Source organism: Dama dama, chromosome 15, assembly GCF_033118175.1.
Source record: "Dama dama isolate Ldn47 chromosome 15, ASM3311817v1, whole genome shotgun sequence".
Lineage (NCBI taxonomy): Eukaryota > Metazoa > Chordata > Mammalia > Artiodactyla > Cervidae > Dama > Dama dama.
The window spans coordinates 15,529,297-15,554,963 of NC_083695.1; the positions used below are offsets into that span (position 1 = coordinate 15,529,297).

The 25,667-nt window shown below is 42.4% G+C and overlaps 1 protein-coding gene across 2 annotated transcripts in view; it reads left to right on the top strand.

Moving 5' to 3' along the window:
- RAB4A (RAB4A, member RAS oncogene family) overlaps nucleotides 1–25,667 on the top strand; it is a 49,786-nt gene that overhangs the window by 14,169 nt on the left and 9,950 nt on the right. For both annotated transcript variants that reach the window (XM_061161521.1, XM_061161520.1), the window contains exons 2-7: nucleotides 10,310–10,390; nucleotides 12,426–12,540; nucleotides 16,819–16,881; nucleotides 17,958–18,112; nucleotides 19,387–19,482; nucleotides 22,864–22,996. In XM_061161521.1, coding sequence (XP_061017504.1) covers nucleotides 10,310–10,390; nucleotides 12,426–12,540; nucleotides 16,819–16,881; nucleotides 17,958–18,112; nucleotides 19,387–19,482; nucleotides 22,864–22,979 — 626 coding nt within the window. In that variant the 3' untranslated portion in view covers nucleotides 22,980–22,996. The remainder of the gene's footprint in view (nucleotides 1–10,309; nucleotides 10,391–12,425; nucleotides 12,541–16,818; nucleotides 16,882–17,957; nucleotides 18,113–19,386; nucleotides 19,483–22,863; nucleotides 22,997–25,667) is intronic.

Below are 25,667 nucleotides of genomic sequence, written 5' to 3' on the forward strand. Positions count from 1 at the left end.
CTTGTTTTTAGTTTTTTAAGGAACTCGTCTCTGTAGTGGCTGTACCAATTTACGTTCCCACCAGACACATAGGAGGGTTCCCTCAACCGTCTCCAGCATTTGTTCTCTGTAGACTTTTTGTTGGTGGCCATTCTGACCAGAATGAGGTGGTACTTCATTGTGGTTCTGATTTGCATTTTCCTGATGATCAATGATGCTGAGCATCTTTGCATGTGCCTGTTGGCCATCTGTTAGTCTTCTTTGGAGCAACGTTTATTTAGGTCTCCTGCCCATTTTTCAATCGGATTGTTCATTTTCTTTATATTGAGTTGGATGAGCTCTTTTGTATAGTCTGAAAGTCAATCCCTGGTTGGTCTCATTATTTGCAAATATTTTCTCATTATTTGCAAATATTTGCAGCCGATAGGGTGTCTTTTCATTCTGCTAATAGTTTCTTTTCCTGTACCAAAGCTTCTTAGCTGATTAGGTCTCGTTTGTCTATGTTTGCTTTTATTTTCTTATTTCTAAGAAAATATTGCAACCATTTATGTCTGAGTTGGTGTTGATTCTTTTTTGAATGTCTATAGGATTCTCTAGTAGGACCATCCTGGCCTGAATATTCTTTTGTTTTAAAATTACCAATTCAGTTTCCTTAATATCGATATTTAAATTACTTATTTTACGTTGGTGAGTTGTAGCGCTCTTTGTTTCCAAAGAATTGGCCTGTTGCCTGTGCTGCGGCCGTCAGATAAAGTGTGCGCCGTTGCTCCTTCGCTGCCCTGCTGGGTCTGGTGCTGCGCCCCGAGACTGGCTGTGTGCCCGCTCTCTCTTGCGGGCACTGTTGTCAGTGTTTGGTACATAAATGAGTTAAAATGGCCCTGCATGTCGGTCCCTCTGTAGTTTTCTTCTTCATAACCGGCCGAGACGATAGTTCGAAGTCTGCCAGCACCAAACTCTGTTCTTCATGAGAGGGTAACAGGCAGGAAGGCCAGGGGTCGCCAAACGGAGGAAATAGGCTGCAAGTGTTAGACATGTTTCTAATTTCTCTTCTAAGCAGCAGGAGGCAATACTTTTACAAGTGTCAGATTTTTTTCCTTCTCTATACAAAATTAAAAGGAGATTTCTTTTAAAATCCTGTGTTGCCATGATGACACCTGGTGTATTTACCCTAGACTCTGTCTTCAAGTTCCTCTTAAGAACTTTAAGATTGTGCTTAAGACTCAGAACCTATAAGGGCTCAACAAGCCAGTATGTTTTACCCATACATTGTTCTCCTAATCTATGTTAATGTGACTGTGTATCTGCTTGGAAACCTGCCTTTCTTCAAGATTCATGTCAACTGTTTTATGGCCCGGGATGACTCACGTAGTGCCAATGTTATCTCAAAATGCATGTTGTGGGTGAGAGGCCTGGTGCCACTCTGAGTTTAGGGACATCTCCTTTCTTTAATTAACAGCCTGCTAATAGGTGTATAACGTATGCTAAAGGCTAGCATGGGGCACGCTTTCTGCCCCCTTCTGATGTCTATGTCAGAAGCTTTCTTTATCTCTTTTATACTTTAATAAAGCTTTATTACACAAAAGCGCTGAGCGATCAAGGCTCGTCACTGGTCCCAGATTGATTTCTCTCCTCCAGAGGCCAAGAATCCCAGCGTCTTTCATGGCTCAGCAACAACCTTTTACTTATACACTCGGTTACTTTAAGTGTAGCCCCAATATGCATATTTTTAGCCATTCAGAGGCTGCCTGCTTTGAATACCCTGTGAAGCCACACACTCATCCACTCATCTTTGCTTAAACAAACTGGGGCTGTGACAGAGCTCCCGCAGGTGCTGCCAGCCCGGCTGCTGAGCAGCGTGACGTGGACACTGAGTTCCCTGGGGTGTGATGCTGGATGTCTGGGCGCCCCTGGGCCTTGTTCCCCCTTGGGAGACAGTAGGAAGGTCTCCTGTGATGAGGGGTTTCCCTCCCATGCACCCTGTCAAAGTGCTACCAAAGCAAAGCTGGTGTGTGCTGTGACCATCTCAAGGACCCATCCTTTTCCTTGATCAACTTCCAAACCTTGAACTCATCAGTTATGCTAGACGTTTGTCAATTTTATTGGCCTTTTCAAGGAACCTGCTGTATCTTATGGATTTTCTTTGCCTTTCATTTCCCTGATGTCTGCCCTTTATTTCCTTCCTCTGTTTGCTTTACATTTATTTTGCCCTTCTCTTGCCAGATTCTTCAGGATGGGTGCTTAGATAATTGATTGAGACTTTTCCTTTTTTCTAATATGTGCATTCAGTGCTCTGAATTTTCCTTTCAGCACTGCTTTAGTTGTAATCGACAACTCTTGATGAGTTGTAGTTTCATTTCCTTTTGGTTCAGTGCATTTTTCTATTTCCCAGGAGACTTCCTCTTTAAATCATGGTTTATGTAGACATAGATTGGTTAGTATCCAAGTATTTGGAGATTTTCTTTGTTGTTCAGTCACTCAGTCATGTCCGACTCTTTGCATCCCTATGGACTGCAACATGCTAGGCTTTCCTGTCATTTACTATCTCCCGTAGCTTGCTCAAACTCATGTCCTTTGAGTCGGTGATGCCATCGAACCATCTCCTCCTCTGTCATCCCCTTCTACTCCTGCCTTCAGTCTTTCCCAGCATCAGGGTCTTTTCTAATGAGTTGTCTCTTCGAATCAGGTGGCCACAGTATTGGAGCTACAGCTTCAGCATCAATCCTTACAATGAATGGAGATTTTCTTATTGTATATATATTTTGAATTTCTGTTTTCATTCGCTTGTGTTTGGAGAACACATTCTACATGATTTGTTTTATGGCCCAAGGTGTGGTCTATCTTGATACATGGGTCGTTGGAAAGAATGTGTCCTGCTCCATCCTGTTGGTTTTCCATGCTGAATTCTTCTCTATCTTTGCTGATTTTCTGTCTAGTTTTTCTATCAGTATTGAGAGAAAGGTGTTGATGTCTCTGCCACAATTTTGGTTTTGTCCATTTCTCTTTTTAGTTTTGTCAGGTTTTAGTTTAATGTGTTTTGTAGATCTGTTTTATGGTGCACACATTGAGGTTTCCTGTCTTATTGGTGGATTTTCCCTTTTATCGTTACAGTGACCATTTCTGTCTTTGGTCATTTTCTTTGCCCTGAAGACTATTGTATCTGATAATGATAATGATTTACTTTGATTAATATTTGCATGATAGATCTTTTTTCATCCTTTTACTTTCACTCTGCCTGAACATCATAACTGAAGTGAGTTTTTTGTAGGCAACTTGTAGTTGGGCTTTTTTTCATCTTTTCTGCCAATCTTTGTCTTTTAATTGGTATATTTATGTAGTTTATATTTAATGTAATTATTGATCTATTAGAATTTATTTTTGCCATTTTATATTTTTGATTTCTGTTCTATTTTTCATTTTTCTCTTTTCTTTTTCTAGTCTTACTGGGTTTATGTGACATTTTTTAGAATTCTTTTTGAATTACCTGTAATGTTTTTGAGTATATCTCTTTGCATAGCTTTTTTAGTGGTTGCTGTAGGTATTACATTATAGGTACATATTGCAGTCTACTTGTGTCCTTGTTTTGCTAGTTCAAGCGAAGTGTAAAACCTTCCCTTCTCTTACAGGCATACCTTGTTTTATTGTGCTCCACAGAGACTTTTTTTTTTTTTTTTTTAAACAAATTGAAGGCTTGTGGCAATGCTACATTGAGCAAGTCTGTTAGCATCATTTTTCCAATAACATTTGCACACTTCTTGTTTCTGGGACATGTTTTGGTAATTCTCAAAATATTTTAGACTTTTATATTATTACTATACTTGTAACAGTGACCAGTGATCTTTGATGTTACTCTGGCAAAAGATTATGAGACTAAGACTTGCTGAAAGTTCAGTTAATGGTTAAGGTTTTTCACCAATAAAATACTTTTAATTAAAGTGTATGCATTTTTTAGACATAACGCTGTTGCACACTTAATAGGCTGAAAAATAGTATAAACATAACTTTATATGTACTGGGAAACCAAAGTATTTGTGTCACTCATTTTATTGTGATTTTTGCTTTGTTGCAGTGAACTGGGACTGAACCACAGTATGTCTGAGTTGGACTTGTGCATACCTTTATCCTCCCTCACTCATAACGGTCTTAAATATTTCCTCTTGTTATATTTAGAGTTACATCAAACGGTGTTAATCATTTTTGCTTAAACAGCAAAATGTGTTTACCTATGTTGTTATTTACCATGTTCTTCCTTTGTATAATGTTCCAGGATTATAATATTATAATTCCTTTTATCACTTCCTTTCAGGCTTTATTTATTTTATTTTTTTGGGGGGGGGGGCATGGCTTTTGAAACTGTAGTTCACCCACCAGGGATTGAACCCTGGGCTCAGCAGTGGAAGCACTGAGTTCTGACCACTGGACTGCCAGGGAATTCCTTTCCTTTCAGTTTGTAGGACTTCCTTTAGCCATTCTTCTAGGGTAGATATGTTGGTGGCAAATTCTGTTAGCTCTTGTTTTCCTCTAAGAGTGTCTCAGTCCTTCTCTCTAGAAGGATATTTTTAGGATATAAGATTCTGGATGGAGCACTCTTTACTTTCAGCCCTTGAAAAATAGTGTGTCCCTTCAGGCCTCCATGGTTTCTGATGAGAAATGTGCTGTCCTTGGTATTGTTTTTTTTTCCCGTAGGTAAGGTATCATTTTTCTCTGGCTGCTTTCAAGATTTTTTTGTTTACTTGTTTTAATTATGATGTGCCTTGGCATGAATGTATTTAGATTCTTGTTGGGAAGAATCTGGCTTCCCTGATAGCTCAGTTGGTAAAGAATTCGCCCGCAATGCAGTAGACCTGGGTTTGATCCCTGGGTTGGGAAGATCCCTAGAGAAGGGAAAGGCTTGCCCCCTGCAGCTTTCTGGCCTGGAGAATTCCATGGACTATACAGGTCGCAGAGTCAGACACTACTGAGCATCTTTCACTTTGACTTTGGAATAATCTAGCTTTTTGAATTGCCGTCTTGCTAAATTTAGAAAGTTTTCAGCCATTATTTCTTTTGAGTACTTTTTCAACCCTATCTTGTTTTCTCTCCTTCTGAGACTCTGGTGACATGAAAGTTAGATTTTTTTTTTTTTTTTTGGTAGTCTGAAAGGTCCATGAGGCTTGTATCAGTACATTTTCAGTCTGTTTTCCCTTTGTTGTTCAGACTGGATATTTTCTATCAGTTTGATGCTCAGTTCATGCTTCCTCTACCCCATTTTGTTTTGAACCCATCCACTGAGCCCCGTACTTCAGTTATTTTATGTTTTAATTCCAAAACATCCATTTGGTTCTTTTATGTGCTTGCTTTTTCTTTGATGATACTCTCTCTTTGGTGAAGAGTTCTGCCTTTCATGTGTTTCACACATGTCTTACTGCTAGTTGAAACATTCATGAGGCTGCTTTAAAATCTTTGGCAGAGTTTCCACATGTTTCTGTCATCTTGGCATTGGAATCTGTTGATGTTCTTCCTTTGTTTGAGGTCTTCCTGGTTCTTGCTGTGATGAGGGGTTTTTTCCCGAAACAGGGACATGTTTGTATCATGTTGGAGACCCTTGATCTTAAAGTCTCGTGTAGCTCATCTCTGCTCCTAGCCGCCCTCGTTACCGCCAGGTCGAGGTGGAAGTCCAGGCTGCCGTCTGAGCGTCCGCGGACGTCCGGGCGGAGGGGCTGCTCCCTGTGCTGCCGAGTGGGGATGAGAGCTCTTGTGACCTGCGCCCTCTGCCCCCTACCGCTGCTGTGTCTCGCCTGGCATGCGGTGGGGGCAAGGACAGCTCAGAGCTGGCTCACAGCCCCGGCCCTGGTCTCTGAGACACCACCCTGCTGGTGCTGGGGGACCCTCATTACAGCCTCCAAAGGGTGGCTGTCCGGGTTCCCACCCATCCTTTGCTGGCGTGGGTAGGGTGAGACCTGGGGTGAGTTCTTCCTGTAGTGTTTGGAGTAGAGCAGTTTTGTGTTAAGTTTTCCGTCTTGCTAGGCTGGCCTTTCCTAGTCCTATGAGTAGAGAGACCAGGCTTTTGCTGGGGCTTCTTAAAATCTGCCTCCATTGGCTGTTAGCTTTTTCAGCTCTCTGCCTGGGAGAGAGGAGAGAAAAGGAGAAAACCCACGGAAAAACCCACTGTGTCATTCCTCAGGCCCCTAGGTCTCTGGCCAGCTTGTCACCTCCTCTACACTTTTCCAAGGCTCCTTTGGTTTCTTTTATGTGTGATGCCTAGGATCCTTGGTTGTACTGAGCAGGAGGAATGAGGAAAAGTGCTTCTTTCTGCTCCCTCTTTTTGGAAGCAGAAGTCCACCGTGGTGTTTAGGGTGATCATTGCATGTTGAATTCTGCATTAGACACTGTGTTGTTTCTGTGCTCCTGTCTCAGCACTGAAGACGGTGACCTTTGATTAACCCCAAAGGAACCTAGTTTCTTCTAGGGAGTTTTCCCTTTCTTATTGATTGTTGTTACAGTTTAACATTGACTTTCTCTACCGCATTCTCTCTCTTGCTCTCTCTTTTTATTCCAAAATACATATCAGACTTGTGTTGGACCCTTTCTTTCAATTCTGCATTTTTCTTAAACTCTCACATTTTCTCTCTCTTCAGTTCTCTATTTTGCCTCATGGTAATTTTCTCCAGTCTCTATTCCAGTTCACTAATTTTCTCCTTAGTTTTGTTCATTCTGCTCTTTAACTTATCCATTGACTGTTTCTAATGACTGGAGCTTTTATTTTAGACACATTCTAGAAACTGATCTATTCATTCAAATCATTTTATTCTTCACTTATGGATTCAATTCCTTTTTTATGATATTAATCATGTTGAGTATATTTCATCACATTCCTTTTTTTTTTTTTTTTGACCATGAGGCATGTAGGATCTTAGCCCCCCAGTCAGATCAAACCTGCATTCCCTGCATTGGAAGGCACAGTCTTAACCACTGGACCACCAGGGGAGTCCCTTACCAGGTTCTTTTTAAAATCAAATTCTTAAGGGTGTAATATCTTTGGACTGCTGACTCACTCATGATGGATTGTTTCCTGGAGTGTTTTGTTGTTTTAAATTGTGAGCTCATCTTCAGAGAAGCTAGAAGTCCGGGACTCCTGAGTATCCTGGTTGGAGGATGTGTCCTTCCAGTGTGCTAAGTCCCTTCAGTTGGGTCCAAATTCTTTGCAACCCTATGGATTGTAGCCCTCCAGGCTCCTCTGTCCATGGGATTCTCCAGCCAAGAATACTGGAGTGGGTTGCCATGCCCTCCTCCAGGGTATTTTCCCAACCCAGGGATTGAACCTGAGTCTCTTATGTCTCCTGCATTGGCAGGCGGGTTCTTTACCGCTAGCATCACCTGGGAGCCAGTGTGATTCCAGAGTGATCTGCAGAGTGATCTGCTTTGCCTCTTCCAGGCATCCTGGTGACATCACTGTCTAGGGCCATTTTTACTGTTTTAAATTTCTTGACTTGGAGTTTCACCATCCACATGTTTTTTGGTTTGAATTTCAAACTCCTGTGGAGCCAGCTCATAATAAATCTTCAAAGGGGAATGATTTTTTTTTTTTTTGCTGAGAGGCCAGACAAAGTCAGAGAAGGCTCCTTGTCCCCCTGAGCTGGTGAGAGGATTTCCCAGCCTGTCCTCCACGTCAGGCCGAGCCGTGAAGAAAGTTCAGGTTGACCTCTGTCCTCCATCCTTCACGTGGGTACACTCTTGAACCCTGTCCCACATGTCTTAAGATCCAAAACTGACAGCCTTCCAGGGCCCCTATTGCTTTTTCCAGTCCTTCTTCCTGAAAGGTCAGCTGTAGAGTTTTTTTTAAATGTGATATGTCTTATCCAGCATTTCTAGATGTTTGACTCCAAAAGCATTTTCAGACAAAAAGGTTTTCTATTTTAAGTAAGAAAACTTACCTCTTTGAGCTACAAGATTCAGAGTGTGAAGAGTTTTCTGGAGAATTAAATATTTTCATATATGGAAATTGCACATCTTACTTGTCTTTTGTCCAGCAAGGTGAAATCAGTTGACATTGTTACCCTTTTACCTATTGAGACTGTGGTGTAATCTGGAAAGCAGTTGCCGTGTGTGTGTGTGTGTGTGTGTGTGTGTGTGTGTGTGTGCGTGAGCGCGTGCACGCACACGCGCTTAGTTGCCCAGTCATGTCTGATTCTTTGCGACCCCATGGACTGTAGCCCACCAGGCTCCTCTGTCCAAATGAATTCCATTTAAGCAGAACTTCCAAAGCAGAAAATAATAAGGGAACAAGCTTTAAGTCAAAGTCTGTGCTTAGACATGTGAGTTTTGTTCCAGGATTAGATGGATTAGTGAAACTCCTTTTGCTGTGTACATATGAAGCATGAGAAACACTCCCATTTGTGTTTGCAAATTACTTTCTCAAGACTTACTTTTGCCTACACGGTGGCAGCATTCTTACCTGGTTCTCATCTTCCTGTGGTTACAACTTATACAACAATGTATTGGGCTTTATTTCTCAGAGAGGATATTGAACAAAATTGAGAAATTTTAGTATTGTCATTTTAACTTGGATATTTTAATTTCTTGGGCTGTAAAAGCTGTTCAGTGCAAATGATCGGACCTGGCATGTTTTATTTTGTGTGTGTGATAAAATGTGCACATAACATGAGATTTGCCATTTTAAAGTCAGTGGCATTGAGTACATTCACATTCACTGTACAGCCATCACCACCATTCCTCCTCAGAACTTTTCCATCTTTCCAGACCGATGCTCGTAACCATTAAACGCTGACTGCACATTCCCTCTCCCCCAGCACTCCTACAACCACCATTCTACTTTCTGTCTCTCTGAGTTTGAGCACTCCGGGCCCCTTATGTGAATAGAATCTTCTGGTATGTCTTCTTTTGTGTGCTCTTATTTCACTTAGCACAGTGTGAAAATTCATCCATGCTGTAGCATGTATCAGAATTTTCCTTCCTTTTCAAGGCTGAATAATATCCAAAGTTTATATGTACCACATTCTGTTTACTCTTTATCTGTTAATGGGTAGTTAGGTTGCTTGCATCTTTTGGCTGCTGTGAATAGTGCTGTCATGAACGTGAGTGTGGCGTGCTTCTAAAACAGTCAGTGAGATGCATAAAAATGTATTTGTAAATGCTAACAATCCTAATAGCACTGTCTTATAAGTTTAAATGCCTGTAAATATGAGAGGTGGAATAGGCTTCATCTTTGAGTGATAATGAGTGTAGTTCTTAGGAACAGGGCTGGGCCAAGCATAAGCTAAGAAATGGACTGCTTGGGCTTAGCTGGGGGAGAGAAGGAGCCAGAGCTGGGAGTGTGTGGTCAGGTCTAAAATGGGAGTGTGGAGGTGATAGCATCAGAGGTGCAGCCACGGGAACCAGGAGTGCAGAGCAGGGCCTTCAGAGCCGCTACAGGTGAGCCTTGCAGCCTGGGGGTGGGCAGAGGTGGGTGGCCGTCAAAGCGTGAGGGTGGGAGCTGCGCTCGCAAGGCTAGGCTGAGAGAACTAGACTTCTTTGCCATCAGAAAAAGCAACATGAATCACCAGAGCAGTGTCAGGCTACTCGTGCCCCTCATTCTGACTCACAGGTTCCATGCTAGAAAGCCTCTCTTTACAGTTTATGCAAAATAAGATCCCAAATTAAATATATTCCTCTGTGTAAAGAAGAAGTGAAGAGCTCTCCCTATATTGAATGAGACAAACTTCACACGTGGAATACTGACCAAATTGGGCAATACTGACCAGAAGCAGCCTTCCCATGAGCCCTGGGTGCGGGGACAGAGGCCAAGCCACAGAAGCAAGGGCAGGGAGAAGTTGCACCTGTTTTTTAAAAGAAGAAAGGAGTGAACTTCTCAAAGCCCATGAGTCTACCAAGTTTTTTCCTCTGTATAGAAAGCATTTGAAATTTCTAAGTGATTTTTTACTTGTCAATGGATATGCATATTTATTTGAATAGTGAAGAAAGAGATTTTAGTCACTTTTGTCATTATAGTTGCTACGTTTCAAACTTGCAGTATCAAAAGAAATTATCCCCAGAGAAGTTAGAAAAGGCACTTAGCATGCCTTAGCATGTAAGCCAGGTATTGAAACTTGCAGTATCAAAAGAAATTATCCCCAGAGAAGTTAGAAAAGGCACTTAGCATACCTTAGCATGTAAGCCAGGTATTGAAAAGGTGGAAAGGTAAGTCAATATGTTTATTGCCATTTTCTCAAAATATTCAGTTACCTCTTTTTTCTGTGATGTTAACAACTACAATCTCATTAAATTTTATGACTGTAGTCTAAGTTCATAGCACCTGTTTTAATGTTACTGTTCACAGTCTCTTTTTGTGTTTCAGATTTTTTGTTTAAATTCTTGGTTATTGGAAATGCCGGAACTGGCAAGTCTTGCTTGCTTCATCAGTTTATTGAAAAAAAATGTAAGTGACATCATGTGGTCAGGGCTCCTTTTATGTTGTCTTCTGAGAGTGTGCTCCTACACAGATTTGTTTATGGCAAAACTTCTGAATATGTTTGCAGGAAGAAAGTTGTAGTTTACAGATATTTTTAAATGACAATAAAAGTTTATGTTATTAAATGTTTAGTAATCTGATTTTTATTTAGCACTTCAGTTTCATAGTGGGTCATTGTTCATCATGTAGTAAATTGTCCTGTACATTTTCCAGACACTAAAATACCTTATAATGCTGTGGAATTCCATTTCCTGACAGGGAGTGGCCCGATAACTCTAGTTGTACACTTTGGATAAAGTAGTGTTTGGTCCCCAGCGGCCTTGTGTTGTCATTAAGGCAGCTGTTGTCATCAATCCTGTTTTACAGGTAAAGAAACAGGTAGTGATTGTACATGTAAGACTCAAACCCAGGCCTTTTGCCCACAGAAATATCTTTTGCCATTGACTTGCCCCACGTTGTAAGGGAGGTTACATTTTGTGTTCCGAACTATTGTAAAACATGGTAGGTTTGAAAGGCCCTTAAAATATACTGTTCTTTTATAATTATCAAAAGACTTGTGGAGAATGACCTGTCTATATTACTATAGTCAGGTGAAGGCACAAAAACAGAATTAATTTCATTTAATGAAGTTCATCCTAAATAAGGGTGTGTGAGATATGTTAGATGCTGGGTAAAATGCAGACAGAGGGTGTCCTGGGAAAGAGCTCGAAGAGTAAGACTCTAGGATGTTTTCTGCTGCTTCCATTTCCATCAACCAGGAGCTCATTGGAGTCTCTGTGTGGTGATGGAGACGCAGCGTGGCTTAGTCACGGAGCCAGTGCCCACTGCATTGACAAGCGTTCATCTGCTGGGTGGGCCCAGGGTTCTGAACCAGCCACTCAGTCGTGTTGTTCCGTCTCAGAAGAGAGCACGCCGGCCAGATGCCGGGCCCGGGCAGGCACTCCCCTCATACAGCCTCCCTTCGCTCCTCATGACCACAGTAGTGGTATTTCTCTCAGCCGCGTGTTAACCTGGCTTTTAGCTGTCACCTTTGGAGGCGTTTCCCCCCAGGCTGGCCCAGTAGCTGGGTGCCGGTGAGTGTCCACACTGGCTCTGCATCGTCCAGGATGAGACAGGCTGCTGGACTCAACCTTCTCCTACCCCCAGGTCCCCAGCATGGAGGGAACACAGCTGTCAGATGATTTCTGTTGCAATTAAATGCTATCCTATGGTTATGAACCATAACCAGTCAATGGACTGTATAGCCAGGATGTTTGTTTTATTCCCTTTTTATCATCACAGATATTTTCTTTTATAGATAGCTTATTCCAGTTGGGTTTGGCAAACTACATATTTTGCCTGCATCCCTGCCCATTCAGACAGTATTGATTTTGCCAACAAATTCATTCCAAATGATTGCCACACACAATGCTGAAGTTCATGAAAATAGACAGCTGTAATAATGTGCATAGAGGTCTTGGTTTTGGGGGGTTTATTTGCATTTTTTTACTCTATCCTTTCCTCTTTTCCCCTTAATATTTGGTATCCATCGAGTTTCCTTCTTGGGCTACAATGCTTTTCCTTCCCTTCACTTTTTTTGTTTAGAATATTTGTCCAAACAGTTGAAACCATCACTGGCCGAGTTGCAGCCTGTCACTGGGCAGTAAGCCTCTCAAGATGGTGCCCAGTATTTTGTGCAGTTATCATTCTTGAGAACCTTAGCAGTGGTCAGGTGGATATGGCCTCACGTGGCAGGGTCACCACGCATTTAAAGCGTTGGCTTTAAAGTATATGGCTTGTTTAGGGGTTTGGGGAAAAAACTTGATTGGCTCTTTGAGAACAGAAACTGTATGTATTCTGTTTAAAGCAGTGAGCACTTTTTATCATTTTACTTTTGGAGAAATGAATGGCATAAGTAAATTACATTCTCCATTGACTTAACTCTTGATTTGAATGTTACTTGTTTAAATTTATAAGCTTGTTACCTTAATGTCCTAAAATAAAATTTCTTTTTCTTTTGCAGTCAAAGATGACTCAAATCATACAATAGGAGTGGAATTTGGTTCAAAGATAATAAATGTTGGTGGTAAATACGTAAAGTTACAGATATGGGACACAGCAGGCCAAGAACGATTCAGGTAGCTTTTTCTCTAACTTAATAATAATATTTGAAAGTTTGGTTTGAAATAATCGATTATAGTCTGTTAATGTATATAATCCCCTCCTCCCCACCACAGGTTTTAGAAACGTCACCTGTGAAAGTGTTAAGACAAGCTAAAACTCTGTTTTTCTCCACTCAGCATTGATTTATGGAAGAATACGTTAGAACAGTGGTCCCACTCAGCGTTGATTTATGGAAGAATATGTTAGAACAGTGGTCCCACTCAGCATTGATTTATGGAAGAATACGTTAGAACAGTGGTCCCACTCAGCGTTGATTTATGGAAGAATATGTTAGAACAGTGGTCCCACTCAGCATTGATTTATGGAAGAATACGTTAGAACAGTGGTCCCACTCAGCGTTGATTTATGGAAGAATATGTTAGAACAGTGGTCCCACTCAGCATTGATTTATGGAAGAATACGTTAGAACAGTGGTCCCACTCAGCGTTGATTTATGGAAGAATACGTTAGAACAGTGGTCCCCAACCTTTCTGGCACCAGGGACTGGTTTCACAGAAGACAGTTTTTCCACAGACGAGGAGGGGGTATGGTTTAGGTGGTAATGTGAGCAATGGGAAGTGATGGGGAGTGGCAGATGCAACTTCCCTGGCTGGCCCAATTATCTCCTGCTATGTGCCCTGGGGGTTAGGGACTCCTGCCTTAGAATCACTTCCAAATGAACATTTTCTAATTTGGAGGATAATTTATTCTTTGAGACCTAGTGGCACATTAGGAGGGTGTAGCATTGCACATAAGGAATTTTTTAAAATCTCTTTGGGAGTTGGTTTTGCTTTACATTAAATAGTCCACAAAATATTCTCTCCTTAGCACTTTCATTACACTCAAGTCATAATCAACATTTGGAATAATAACCACCAGATCACTGCAGATAAGTTCCGTGTTTGATATTCCATAACTACTGAAGTGGGCTCGGTGGTCAACAGTCCACCTGCCAGTGCAGGAGGCGTGGGTTCGATCCCTGGGTCGGGAAGATCCCTGGAGGAGGAAATGGCACCCACTGCAGTATTCTTGCCTGGAAAATTCCATAGACAAAGGAGCCTGGCAGGCTGCAGTCCATGGGGTAACAAAAGAGTCAGACACAACTTAAACCCTAAACAACAAACAATAACTGCTAAAGCAGGGAAGTAAATTAATATTCTGGTTGTGTTTTTTGAGTCGATATACAAAGTCAAACAAAAGATATTCATAGTTTCAAAATTCAGTTAAATAAAACTCAATCCCAGTGCAAGCATTTCACTTAAAGTCAGGTATAGTATTTTAAATGCTTAATAATTGTTTGCTTCAAAAAGTATCATAACTAGACTTCAGGCAAGAATACAAAGCTACAGTAATCAAAGCAGCGTGGTATTGCACCAAAACAGACATATGGATCAATAGAACAGAACAGAGAACCCAGAAATAAATCCTCACAATTAATCTTCCACAAAGATGGCAAGAATATACAATGGAGAAAAGACAGTCTTGTCAATAAGTGGTGCTGGGAAAAGGGGACAGCTACATGTAAAAGAAGAAATTAGAACATTCTCTAACACTGTACACAAAAATAAACTCAAAATGGATTAAAGACCTAAATGTGAGACCAGATACTATAAAACTTCTACAGGAAAACAGAGGTAGAACACTCTCTGACATAAGTCACAGCATTTTTAATGGAAATAAAAGCATGGGACCTAAAAAATAAAAATGGGACCTAATTAAACTTAAAAGCTTTTGCACAGCAAAGTGAACCATAAACAAAGCAAAAAGACAACCTACAGAATGGGAGAAAATACTTGCAGATGATATGACTGACAAGGGATTACTAAATTCCAAAATACACAAACTCATATAGTTCAATATAAAAAAAAACCCGATCAAAAAAATGGGGAGAAAACCTAAATAGGCATTTCTCCAAAGAAGACATACAGATGGCCAACAGGCACGTGAAAAAATGTTCAGCATTGCTAATTATTAGAGAAATGCAAATCAAAATTACAATGAGATATTACCTCACGCTTGTCAGAATGGCCATCACAAAAAATCTACAAACAGTAAATGCTGAAGAGGATGTGGAAAGGAAGGAACCCTCCTACGCTGCTGGCGGGAATGTAAGTTGGTGCAAACACTAAGGAGAACAGTATGGAGATTCCTGAAAAAACTAAAAGTAGGGGCCCATTCGGAGAAGGCAATGGCACCCCACTCCAGTACTCTTGCCTGGAAAATCCCATGGACGGAGGAGCCTGGTAGGCTACAGTCCATGGGGTTGCTAAGAGTCGGACACGACTGAGCGACTTTACTTTCACTTTTCCCTTTCATGCATTGGAGAAGCAAATGGCAACCCACTCCAGTGTTGTTGCCTGGAGAATCCCGGGGATGGGGTCGCACAGAGTCGGACACGACTGCAGTGACTTAGCAGCAGCAGCAGCAGCAGGGGCCCATTAGAGGGCAGGGGTAAGTGAGGCCAGGACTGGAAAGGTGGAAGTTAATTGAAAACTGCTGACCCTTATCTCTTCCCCCACCTCCTCTCAGTTACTGGCAGCCAGGTGTGTATTTCTCAGGCAGAGGAAACGATTCTTCTCCACAGAAAAATAGCTGCAAGGAAAAGGCTTAAAGGTACTAACATTTTGGTTTCCCCAATGAAATAGCCCAATCTCTGTCCAGCCATCTCACAGTAGAGCCCCCAGCCCCACACGTAAAGAGCATCTTTTACACTTTGGTATTCCTAGTTCTGAATATAAATGATCAATATAAATGATCTGTGGCTTGCCAGACAAGTGAAGAAAGTTTCCAAAAGAAAGAGCCCAAAATAAGTAAGAACTCTCAGGGAAGAGACAAAAACTAAAAACTACTGTATCCTCACAGGTAAGAGCAAAGGTTGCATCAAGGAAATAAAAACAAAGTTAAAATGTAAAAAGATAAATTATAATAATGTATTAAATAGAGTAATACTCTTGCAGAAAGTTAAACAGTAAACTCGAGGTGAGAAAGAGAAGAGAGCATGGAGAATCATCCAGAGTTAGTCCAGTAAGGCCAAGACCTGACCAGTGATGCCTTCCTGAAGGCAGAGGAGGAGAGGAAACAACAAAAGCAACAGTTGAACATTTTCCACTGAAGGCAATGAGAGTCTATAAAATTCTATCTTACACCAAACACAGATGAGGCCAGGGTCTACCATGTGAAATCTCAGAACGCCAGGGGTGGGATGGAGATACCGGAGATGCTAAGAAGGAAAAGCAGGCACGTCTCAAGGATCAGTATGACCATTGCACTGGGCTGTCCAGCAGCAGCAGTTGAAAGCTGGAAGATAATTACAACCTTGACTTCAAAACTCAACATGAAAATTTTTTTCCAACCTAAAATTGTACGCTCAGCTAGACTCTCCATTAAGTATGAGAGGGAAATCAGAGTGTCTCCAGTGATGCAACTGGAGTGGGCTGTAGCGCAGAGGGGGGGGCAGGGGGTCCAGGCAGAGGGGGAGGGCAGGTGGCACTGGGTCATCTGTCCGTGCAGCTGCGTGGCCCAGACGGGCTGTGTCGTGGAGGAGGAGGAGGAAGAGGCACTGCTGAAGCAGCCAGGAGAAGTGTGGGTGCAAAAGAACCCCCTTTGGAAGAGTAGCAGGAGCACCCTGCTGCCTGCACCATGCTTGTTCAAGACGGGAGGTGCCAAAAGCACATTTTATTCTGCCCCTGGGAAAATCTCATGAACAGGGAAAGAGTCATGATCCAGGCAAGTGTTTACTGAAGGAAAACTCCCGGAGGTTGTGAGAATGGATGTGACATGCCTGGGTGGACACTCGGTTCAGACTGGTGTGCCCCCAGGAGGGAGGGAGCAGGAGCTGCACCGCCGGGCCTGGGGCAGGGCGTGCGATGGCCCGCGTCCTGGAAGACGTGGACCCCAGGCGAGCAGAGGAGCCACTGAGGGCCTCGTGTGCTGTAGCCTTGCTGCCTCCTTCTGTCTTTCCCCTACATGTTCTCAAAGGTCCCCTCAGTCCTGCAGGGCCTCCCCCACTCCATAGAGGGTCACACTCATCCCCAGCCTCGCGGCCCCGCCCCCTCATAACTACTGTGACACTGTTTTGGACACAGCAGCCCTTCGAGTCTGCTTTCAAATGTCTTTGTATCATTTCTCTTTAGAGCGGTATCTGTCACTGTATTGCAGTTGTCAAGGCAGAAAATGGGTGTTTTGCGTGGGAGGCTGCTGCTCATGAGCAAGGGCTCTGCTCCAGTGAAAGTAAAAGCCTGTAACTCTTCCAGGTCTGTGACGAGAAGCTACTACAGAGGTGCAGCGGGAGCACTGCTTGTCTACGACATCACCAGGTAATAACACCCCTACTCAGCCTGTGCTCCCCGGGGTCCGCACCTCCCCATAGGCGGCCGGTGCGGCAGCGGACAGCAGAGGTGGGACTCAGCAAGACCCCCCGCCCTTTCCCTGAGGGTCTTGCAGGTTTTCAGAGCAGCCCCTTTCACCCCTTTACCCTGTGAAATGTGTTCCCAAGTTTCAGATAGATAAAGCATCTCCAGTGTCATTGTGTTTCCTTAAGGTCCGCAGCTTGAAGCTTGGCACGTGGTAAATTGTTAGTAATTGTCCTCCATCAAGCACAGGCCGTACGCTGGGATGGCCTGGGTCCACATCCTGACTCCTGTCGCCAGGCAGTGTGAGCCCTCTGGACTTTAGTTTCCGTGTTTGTCCCACTGAGTCATGATGACCACACAGTACTTGTGAGGCTGTTGGGCGGTTAAATTGGTTCCTATAAAGCTCTTGGCCCAGCGTAAGGATCTGAGTGCACGGTCCTGCATGGAGCTGGCACCTTGGTGTCACAATTAAATTCAATTAAAAATTCAGTTCCTTGGTCGGTCCTTAGAATATACAAGGATTTTGTCCTTAGATAAATAAGAGCTGAACACAGTCCTGGAGGCAGACAGACCTGGTCACGTCCTGGCTCTGCGTGTGTGACTTTGGACAACTTAACTAGTCTCTCTGGGCCTCAGGTTTCTCGTGTAAATGGGAGATGATAAGAGGGCGTCACAGAGAATCAGTGTGATAAATTCCTGTGAAACAGAGGACCATCATGTTGCACGGATTTGTCGAGTGACAGCAGTTAGCCTTAGGTCTTGCTCGCATGTTGCATGGACCAAGACCCCAGCGCATACTGCACGCTGCTTGGGGAAGCAGCAGGTGGCAAGCTGTCCGACTCGCTGGGGCATCTCCCTGGAAACAAGGTGGAACACACCCTTAGCATGTGGTGTGCCCTTGGGGCGCCCAGGTCCTGAGTGCTTCGAAGGTCGTGGGCACTGCCCTGTGTGTAGAGGCGGTGTGAGTGGTGTGAGTGACTGGAAAGAGTTGCTAGCTTTATAAAATACATGTACTGTTCTCACAATCTTATATTACGCAGCCGAGAAACCTACAATGCGCTTACTAATTGGTTAACAGATGCCCGAATGCTCGCGAGCCAGAACATTGTCATCATCCTCTGCGGGAACAAGAAGGACTTGGACACTGATCGGGAAGTCACTTTCCTGGAGGCCTCCCGATTTGCTCAGGAAAATGGCAAGTGGCCTTTCACCTGTCACAGATACTGGAGGTTTAAGATGAAGCTGTATTTGGGGAGTGTGGAACCTCCTATTGTTTTTTTATTATACATTTAGACATTTAGCATACTTTTAGCCTATTGCATTGTGCCTGCAGAGGTTCCAATGATGATAAAAGCTAATCTCTTTCATTCTGTGATGGTGTTTCAGTTTAGGATCTTTAATATCACAGCTCTTGGTTTGAAGTGAAAATTATAACAATTTTTAAAGGCCCTAATCAGACGATGTTATCATTTTTAAAATGTAATTTGAAGTTAATTTGGTGAAATATTAGATCTAAATATAAGGTGAAGCAGTAGATGAGATACTGGACTTACTGGCTTTATTTTGCTTACATTAAATTTAAGTCATTTGGCTAAAGATGCCTTTGAAACTTGCTGAATTTTTATGTAGAATACATAAGTATGACACATAAAATGAATGATTCCTTATGGACAGCAGAGTGACGAGAATTCAGACATTTTAAAATAACTTTAATTTTTAGAACCAGTCAGGAAATAAAATATGCTAATAGCAACTTTCAACAGGAGTCTAGGACTGACAACTTACACTCTCACAAACAGGTTTTCTGCTAAGAAAATAAGCATGCAATAACAACATAAGCCGTTATGAGTTTGTAAAGAAGCTGTTTAGAAGTATGTAAGCTTAGAATGTTAATGCTCAAAAGGAATTTCTCTATCATTTACATGCACCTCATTTTTACTAAAAAGGAAACAGGTGTCTGGAGAGGTGGTGGTTTGCTCACAAAAGCAAGGAGAGCAGCCTTCCCCTGGGTGAGTGACCGCCTGGTGGAAAGCAGAGAGCTCGCTCGTGTACGCTCTCTCGCTGTCAGGGACCACATCGCTTGTGGCCCCCGACGCCAGCACTTGCAGGCTGTGCTGTGGCGACGGAAAGGAAGCTGCTGCTTTGTCCTAGGTCAGCAGCTGGGTGCCTTCAGCCAGCCTGCTTCCCTGCCAGCATCCTGCTTGCTTAGGTTCTTCTTCAGCACATGTAAGTGCTGGCACACACTGCTAGTTACTTTTCAGAAAGAGTTAGAGTTCTTTTAAGACTTAAAAAATATGTATGTATTGACAATTATTGATTTTATATTTGCAGAAATACCTGGTTTTAAGGACAAAATTCTCTTTTGTCTGCTATTCTAAGAGAATAGTATACTAAGCAGGTGGTTATGAGTTGAATAATTGTGATTATCTTCTAAGTATGGCTTCCTGTTTTGTTTGATGCTGGTTTTAGAGCTGATGTTTCTGGAGACAAGTGCGCTAACAGGGGAGAACGTGGAAGAGGCCTTTGTACAGTGTGCGAGGAAAATACTCAACAAAATTGAGTCAGGTGAGAGCTTTCCGTTAATAAACTTTCCTGGAGCACGTTTTCCTCTCTAGCTTGATCGTGTCACTTTGCAGTATTTCCAGGAGTGATTTGGTCATGGAGTTTCCTCTCTCACCTGCCTACCTGCAGTGGCCTCTTACGGGTTTGAAGGTCTTGTCTGCAGTGGGGGTGGAAGCCCAGGCCTCCTTCACAGGGACTTCTTCAGCTCTGTGGTGGCAGGGAAGCAGCTATGTGACAGGAAATGAGCTATGGGCACCTCGCCTAATGTTGCTGGTTGTAAATCGGGCATCGTGGAGAATTTATTTCTGAAGCTAACTGAGCATGTCACAGTAGTAACTGGTCTCATTATTGTTCTACTTGTTGCTTCAGTAAAAATAAGCTTAAAACAACCCTACTATAGGCAGCTGACAAAATAATATGTAGTTGTCGTTTATTAGAGTTAATTTTTATTTAAATATCACCAAAATCACATGTGGACATTACATTTTTTTGTTTGTTTGTTTTTTTTGTTTGTTTGTTTTCTTTGGACATTACATTTTTAATTGATTCATTTAACTGAATGCCTTTGTCAGGTGCTGGGATACAAAAATAAATTGATCCCAACCCTTGCCCTCAAGAAACTGTCTTTCATGGGAAACAGTGAAAAGATAATTATAACAGGGTGTGGTGAGTACAGTGACGGAGAAGCCACCAGATCTCGGGGCCACAGAAGGAAGGGGAGCCCTCTTGCTGAGGAGGTGATAGCCGGAAGGGCTTCTAGGAAGAGACGCTGACTGGGCTCAGGCTCTCAGTGTGAGGAGGAGGATGGGCCATGGGGTGGGAAGGAGGGTAGGCCATCAGAGGGCAGCACGGGTGAAGACTGGGGGGAGCTGCAGTTACTGGAGATAAAGACCACAGTGGGGACTGCAGGAGAGGAGATGAGGAGCGGCAGCAGCCAGGCCAGTGATCGTCAACCAGGCTCTGGACTTCACTCCGTGGGTGACTGGGTCTCCACCTTGGCTGGACGCAAGAGTCGCCAGGGATACATACACATTTGAATTCTAGGCCCCACCTCTGGAGATGCTGAATTAAAGCCTCAGCATCATCATTTTAAAAGCTGTCCCATGTGACTCTCATGTTCGTCCAAGATAGAGGACCACTGCTGTAGGGCTGGGAAGCCTTGTGAGCGGGGAGGCAGAGAGTGATGTGGTCAGGCTGTACCTGGAGACTCATGGTGTGTGCAGGTGGTCACATCAGAGATGGACCAAAGGGAGCCCAGGGCTGATGGCCAGGATACCAACCACGCATGTTTGAGTGATTCAAGGAAAGATGCCTGATGAAAGCTGTAACAAGGATGTGGAAGCAGAGATGAAGGGACATAGATGAATCTAAGAAACACATTGGCAGTGGCATCCTGGCTCAGATGCAGCAGGGCAGGGCCTTTTGACTTTGTGGGGTGTTGGGAGAGCAGGGGTCAGAAGAGAGGAGGAGCCACAGGGAGCTCCATGTCACAGCTGAGAGACTCAGCAGGAGAAGCCCGTCAGGGAATCAGGGTGGTTGTGCTTTGAAATGCTCCCTGGGTGGCATCACTGGAGCAGGCTCAGGGCGCCGTCCAGGGACCTGTGGGAAGAATCCAGCTGGCGGTGCCCACTTGGGAGCTGTCGGTCTATAGGACCAGGTGCAGCTGTGGAGGGAATGTGATCCTCCAGAGAGCAGTGCAGAGTGGGAAGAGCAGTGGCCCAGAACAAAGCCTTGGAGACGAAGAATGAAAGAGAGGAGGAGGGGAAAGGCCAGAGATGCAGGAAGATACCCAGGAACACGAGTGGCACTTCTGCCCATGTTCAGCCAAAAGGCTGTTCCTTATCAAATACATGGGAGAAAAGTCTTGTAAGCTCAGACTTGAGCTGAAAAGTATCCAGTGGGGTGGGCAAGAGGAAGTCACCGGTCTTTGTTACCAGCAGAATGATGCAGGGAGGAGATGGAGCAATTGAGCACAGAGGAGATGAGGAAGCAGAGCGCCTCCCTGGAGGAGGAGGCCGAGGGCTAATTTAACATGAGAGGTTTCAGGAATGGAAGAAGTCTTAGCACCTGTAAATGCTGAGGGAGAAGAGAGAGGAAAGGTAAGGGAGAGAAGGTGAGAGGGGGACTGACAGAGGGTGCGGCAGGGAAGGTGGTGGGAGAGTGTCAGGGCCCAGACCTCTGGTCTCAGCAGATAGAGGGGTGCTCCATCCCTCTGTGGGCTTTTGGTCTGAAAACAGCAACAAAATAGTTACTCAACTTGGTACAGTACTGTTATTTTTTTTAAGAGTCTATAGCCTAGGTAGTTAGCATTAAAATTGGCATTGTGTTGAGTACAATCAGGCTCAACTTATTTAGATTACCTTCCCCCCTTTGGTATCCACCCATGAAGACAGTGCATATAAGTTAACACACATAAAGCTTTCAAGATCTTTTTCGCCTAAAATCATCAAAATCATAATTACATCAAGTGAAAAAATATACAGATGTGTTAGAATTCTTCAGCAGTACTTTTTCATTGTAATCTTCTAAATAGGCAGTATATTCATATGGTTCAAAAACCTTTATTTTCTCTACCACTTTATACAGAAAGGTTAGTATACTATACATTCTGCACTTACTACCAGTCATTACAAATCAGTATTAGAGACTTCCACATACACCTTATGCTAATATATATATATACATGCATAGTGTGTATGTATAATATTCAATTTTGTATATTACCATAATTTATCTAACCAGTCTGCTTTGGACATTTGAGTTGTTGCCAGATGTCACAAACAATGTTGCAGTAAATAGCCTTTTGTATATCATTTCACATGTGTATGAGTGTATATGTAAGATAAATTCCCAGAAATGGAGTTGTTGGGTCAAAGAACATAGGCATTTGGAATTTATGTAGAGGCTGTCACATTCCCCCTTTCAGGCTTGAAGCAGTTTATTATCCCACTAGTATGAATGAAGGTGTTTATTTCATTAAAGCCATGTCCACAGGGTGTATTATCATGTTTGTGTCTTTACCAGTCTCATAGTGAAGAATGGTATCTTCGTGGTTTCATTTCAATGCTTTTTGTATACATTATATATTCACATAATTCCAGATTCAAGTAAAGAGGATACAGTAAAAGTCACCCTCTACTTCCCCCATCTCCTATCCCCTAGCATCTTGAGCTCTTTCTTGAAGTCAGCCACCATTACCAGTTTTTTATGTACCCATCCAAAGATATTTTTATGCCCATGCAAGCAAATATGTGTGTATTTTTCCTCTTTATTCAAAATAATGTTTTATATACACAGTGTTCTGCACTTTGCTGTTTTCACTTCATATATTTTGAGGATCACAGAAACACAAAAACTTTTTCTAAAGACTCGCTTGATCCTCAGGTGAGCTGGACCCAGAAAGAATGGGCTCGGGTATCCAGTACGGAGATGCGGCCTTGAGACAGCTGCGGTCCCCCCGCCGTGCGCAGGCCCCGAGCGCACAGGAGTGTGGCTGCTGAAGCAGCTCGGCGCACAGGTAGGTGCCCACGTTGCGGCAGTCCTGTCGCCCTCACACCTGCCCTCTCTTTCCCACCCAGAGCCCACACGGGCTTCGCAGTGGAGGTTGTTGCTTTTTGGAGCTGCATTGTGAAAAGGAGAGGTGATTGTATAATTAAAAGTTTATTCTCAGCCGTGGAATACACATTCTTCTCCAGCTCACATGGAGCGCTCGTCAAAACAGACCACATCCTAGGCCATACAACACATTTAAAAGAACAGAAGGCATCCGTGTCTTCTCTCAGAGCACAGTGGAGTAAAACTAGAAATCTGCAGTGGGATGATAACTGGGAAATCCAGAAATGTGAGCATTATGCAGCATACTTCTAAATAAGTGGGTCAAAGAGAAAGTCTCAAGAGAAATTTAATAGTATTTTGAACTAGATGAAAAAAACACAACTTATCAAAATTTGGGGGAGATTCAACACAAATAGTACTTAGAGTAAAATTTGTAGCATTGTATTAGAAAAGAAGAAAGATCTAAATATAATCATATGTGTCCTCCATAAAAAACTAGAAAAAGAAGAACACATTAAATCCAAAGTAGAAAGAAGAAAAGAAATAAAAATTAGATCAGGAAATCAACAGAAAAAAATTAGTGAAACCAAAGTTGGTTCTTTGAAAAAAATACAGTAAAGTCAATGACTCTAGCCAGGCCAAAAAAAAAAAAAAGAAAGAAACCAATATAAACTACTAATATCAGAAATGAAAGCAGGGACATCGCTGCAGATTGTATGGACATTTAAAGGATAATAAAGGAACACTGTGAGCAACTCTGTGCCCACAAATTTGATAACGTAGATGAAATAAACCAATTCTGTTTGCCAAAACTCACACAAGAAGAAACAGATAATCTGAATAAGGCCTATATCTGTTTTAAAGAACTTGAACCAATAACTAGTAACCTTCCAAAACAGAAAGTACCAGACCCACGTGGCTCCACTGGTGAATTCTACCAAACATTTAAAGAAGAGATCATACCAGGTCTCTGCAGTCTCATTCACAGAACAGAAGCAGACAGACCACTTCCTAACTCATTCTGTGAGGCCAATGTTATCTTAATCCCAAAGCCAGACAGAGATGTTACAAGAAAACTACAAACTATTATCTCCTGTAAACATAGATACAGAAATTCTCAACAAAATAGTAGATTGAACCCAACAATGTATAAAAAGAATTACATACTTCCAAGTGGGATTTATCCCAGATATACAAGGCTGGTTCAACATTCCAAAATCAATTAATGTAATCATCACATCAACAGGGAACAAAAATCACATGATTTCATCAAAAGCTGTAGAAAAATCAGTTGACAAGTTCCCATATCCTTTTGCGATGAGAACTCTCAGTAAACTAGGAATAGTGGGGAATCACCTCAACTTAGTAAAGTCTACCAAAACCTACTGCTAAAATTAGACCTAATGGTGAGAAAGTTGAAGCTTTCTTATCAATATCAGACACAAGGCAAGATTGTGCCCTCAGCAGTCCTTTTCAACATCAAACCAAAGTCCTAGCTGATGCAATAAGAAAAGGAAATAAAAGGTATACAGATTGGGAAGGAAGAAATTAACTAACTTTGTTGGCAGATGACATGATTAGGTAGAAAATCCAAAAGGATCCACAAACTCCCATATAAGTGATTGTATATTAATAGCACAGTTGCAAGATATGAGGTTAATATACAAAAGTCCATCACTTTTCTGTATGCCAGCAATGAACAAGTCCAATTTGAAATGAAAAACACAATACCATTTACGTTAGTTTCCCCAAAAAGGAAATACTTAAGCAGAACTCTTAACAACATCTATATGAGGAGAACCAAACTGATTCTAAAGTTCATGTGGAGAAAAGACAAAAGACCCCTAATAGCCAACACCGTATTGAGGGAGAAGAACAAAAATGAAGGACTTTCACTACCCAACCTCAAAGTACTGTAAAGCTATCGTATTAGTCAAGACAGTATGGTGTTGGTGAAATAAGAGATCAATGGGACAGAAGAGAGAGCCCAGAAATAGACCCACGCACTGATGTTTGACAGAGGAGCAAAGGCAGTACAGTGACGCAGAAATAGTCTTTTCAGCAAATGGAGCTAAAACAATTGGCCGCCCATAGGCAGAAAATGAATCTAGACATCAGACCTTATACCCTTTACAAAAATTAGCTCAAAATGAATCATAGATCTAAATGTAAAATGCAAAATCTTAAAACTCTTAGAACACAAAATAAGAGAAAATGTAGATGTCCTTGAGTATGTTGATGATTTTTTAGATACAACACTAAAGACACAACCCATGAAAGAAATAATTGGTAAGCTGAACTTCATGAAAAGGAAAAACGTCTGCTCTACAAAAGACAGTGTCAACAGAATTAGACAAGCTACACACCAGGAGAAAATGTTTACAAGAGATATATCTGATAACTGTTACTGTAATTATACAAAGAATTCTTAAAACTCAACAGTAAGAAAGAAAACAAACCCAATTTAAAAATAGACCAAAGACCTTAACAGATACCTTGCCAAGGAAGGTATCCAGATGGCAGTAAATACAGGAAAAAATACTTCATAAATGAGCTGTCACTACAAGCCTATTAGAATGGCCAGAATCTAAGACAGTGACAGCAGCAAATGCTGGTGAGGATGCAGAGCAATA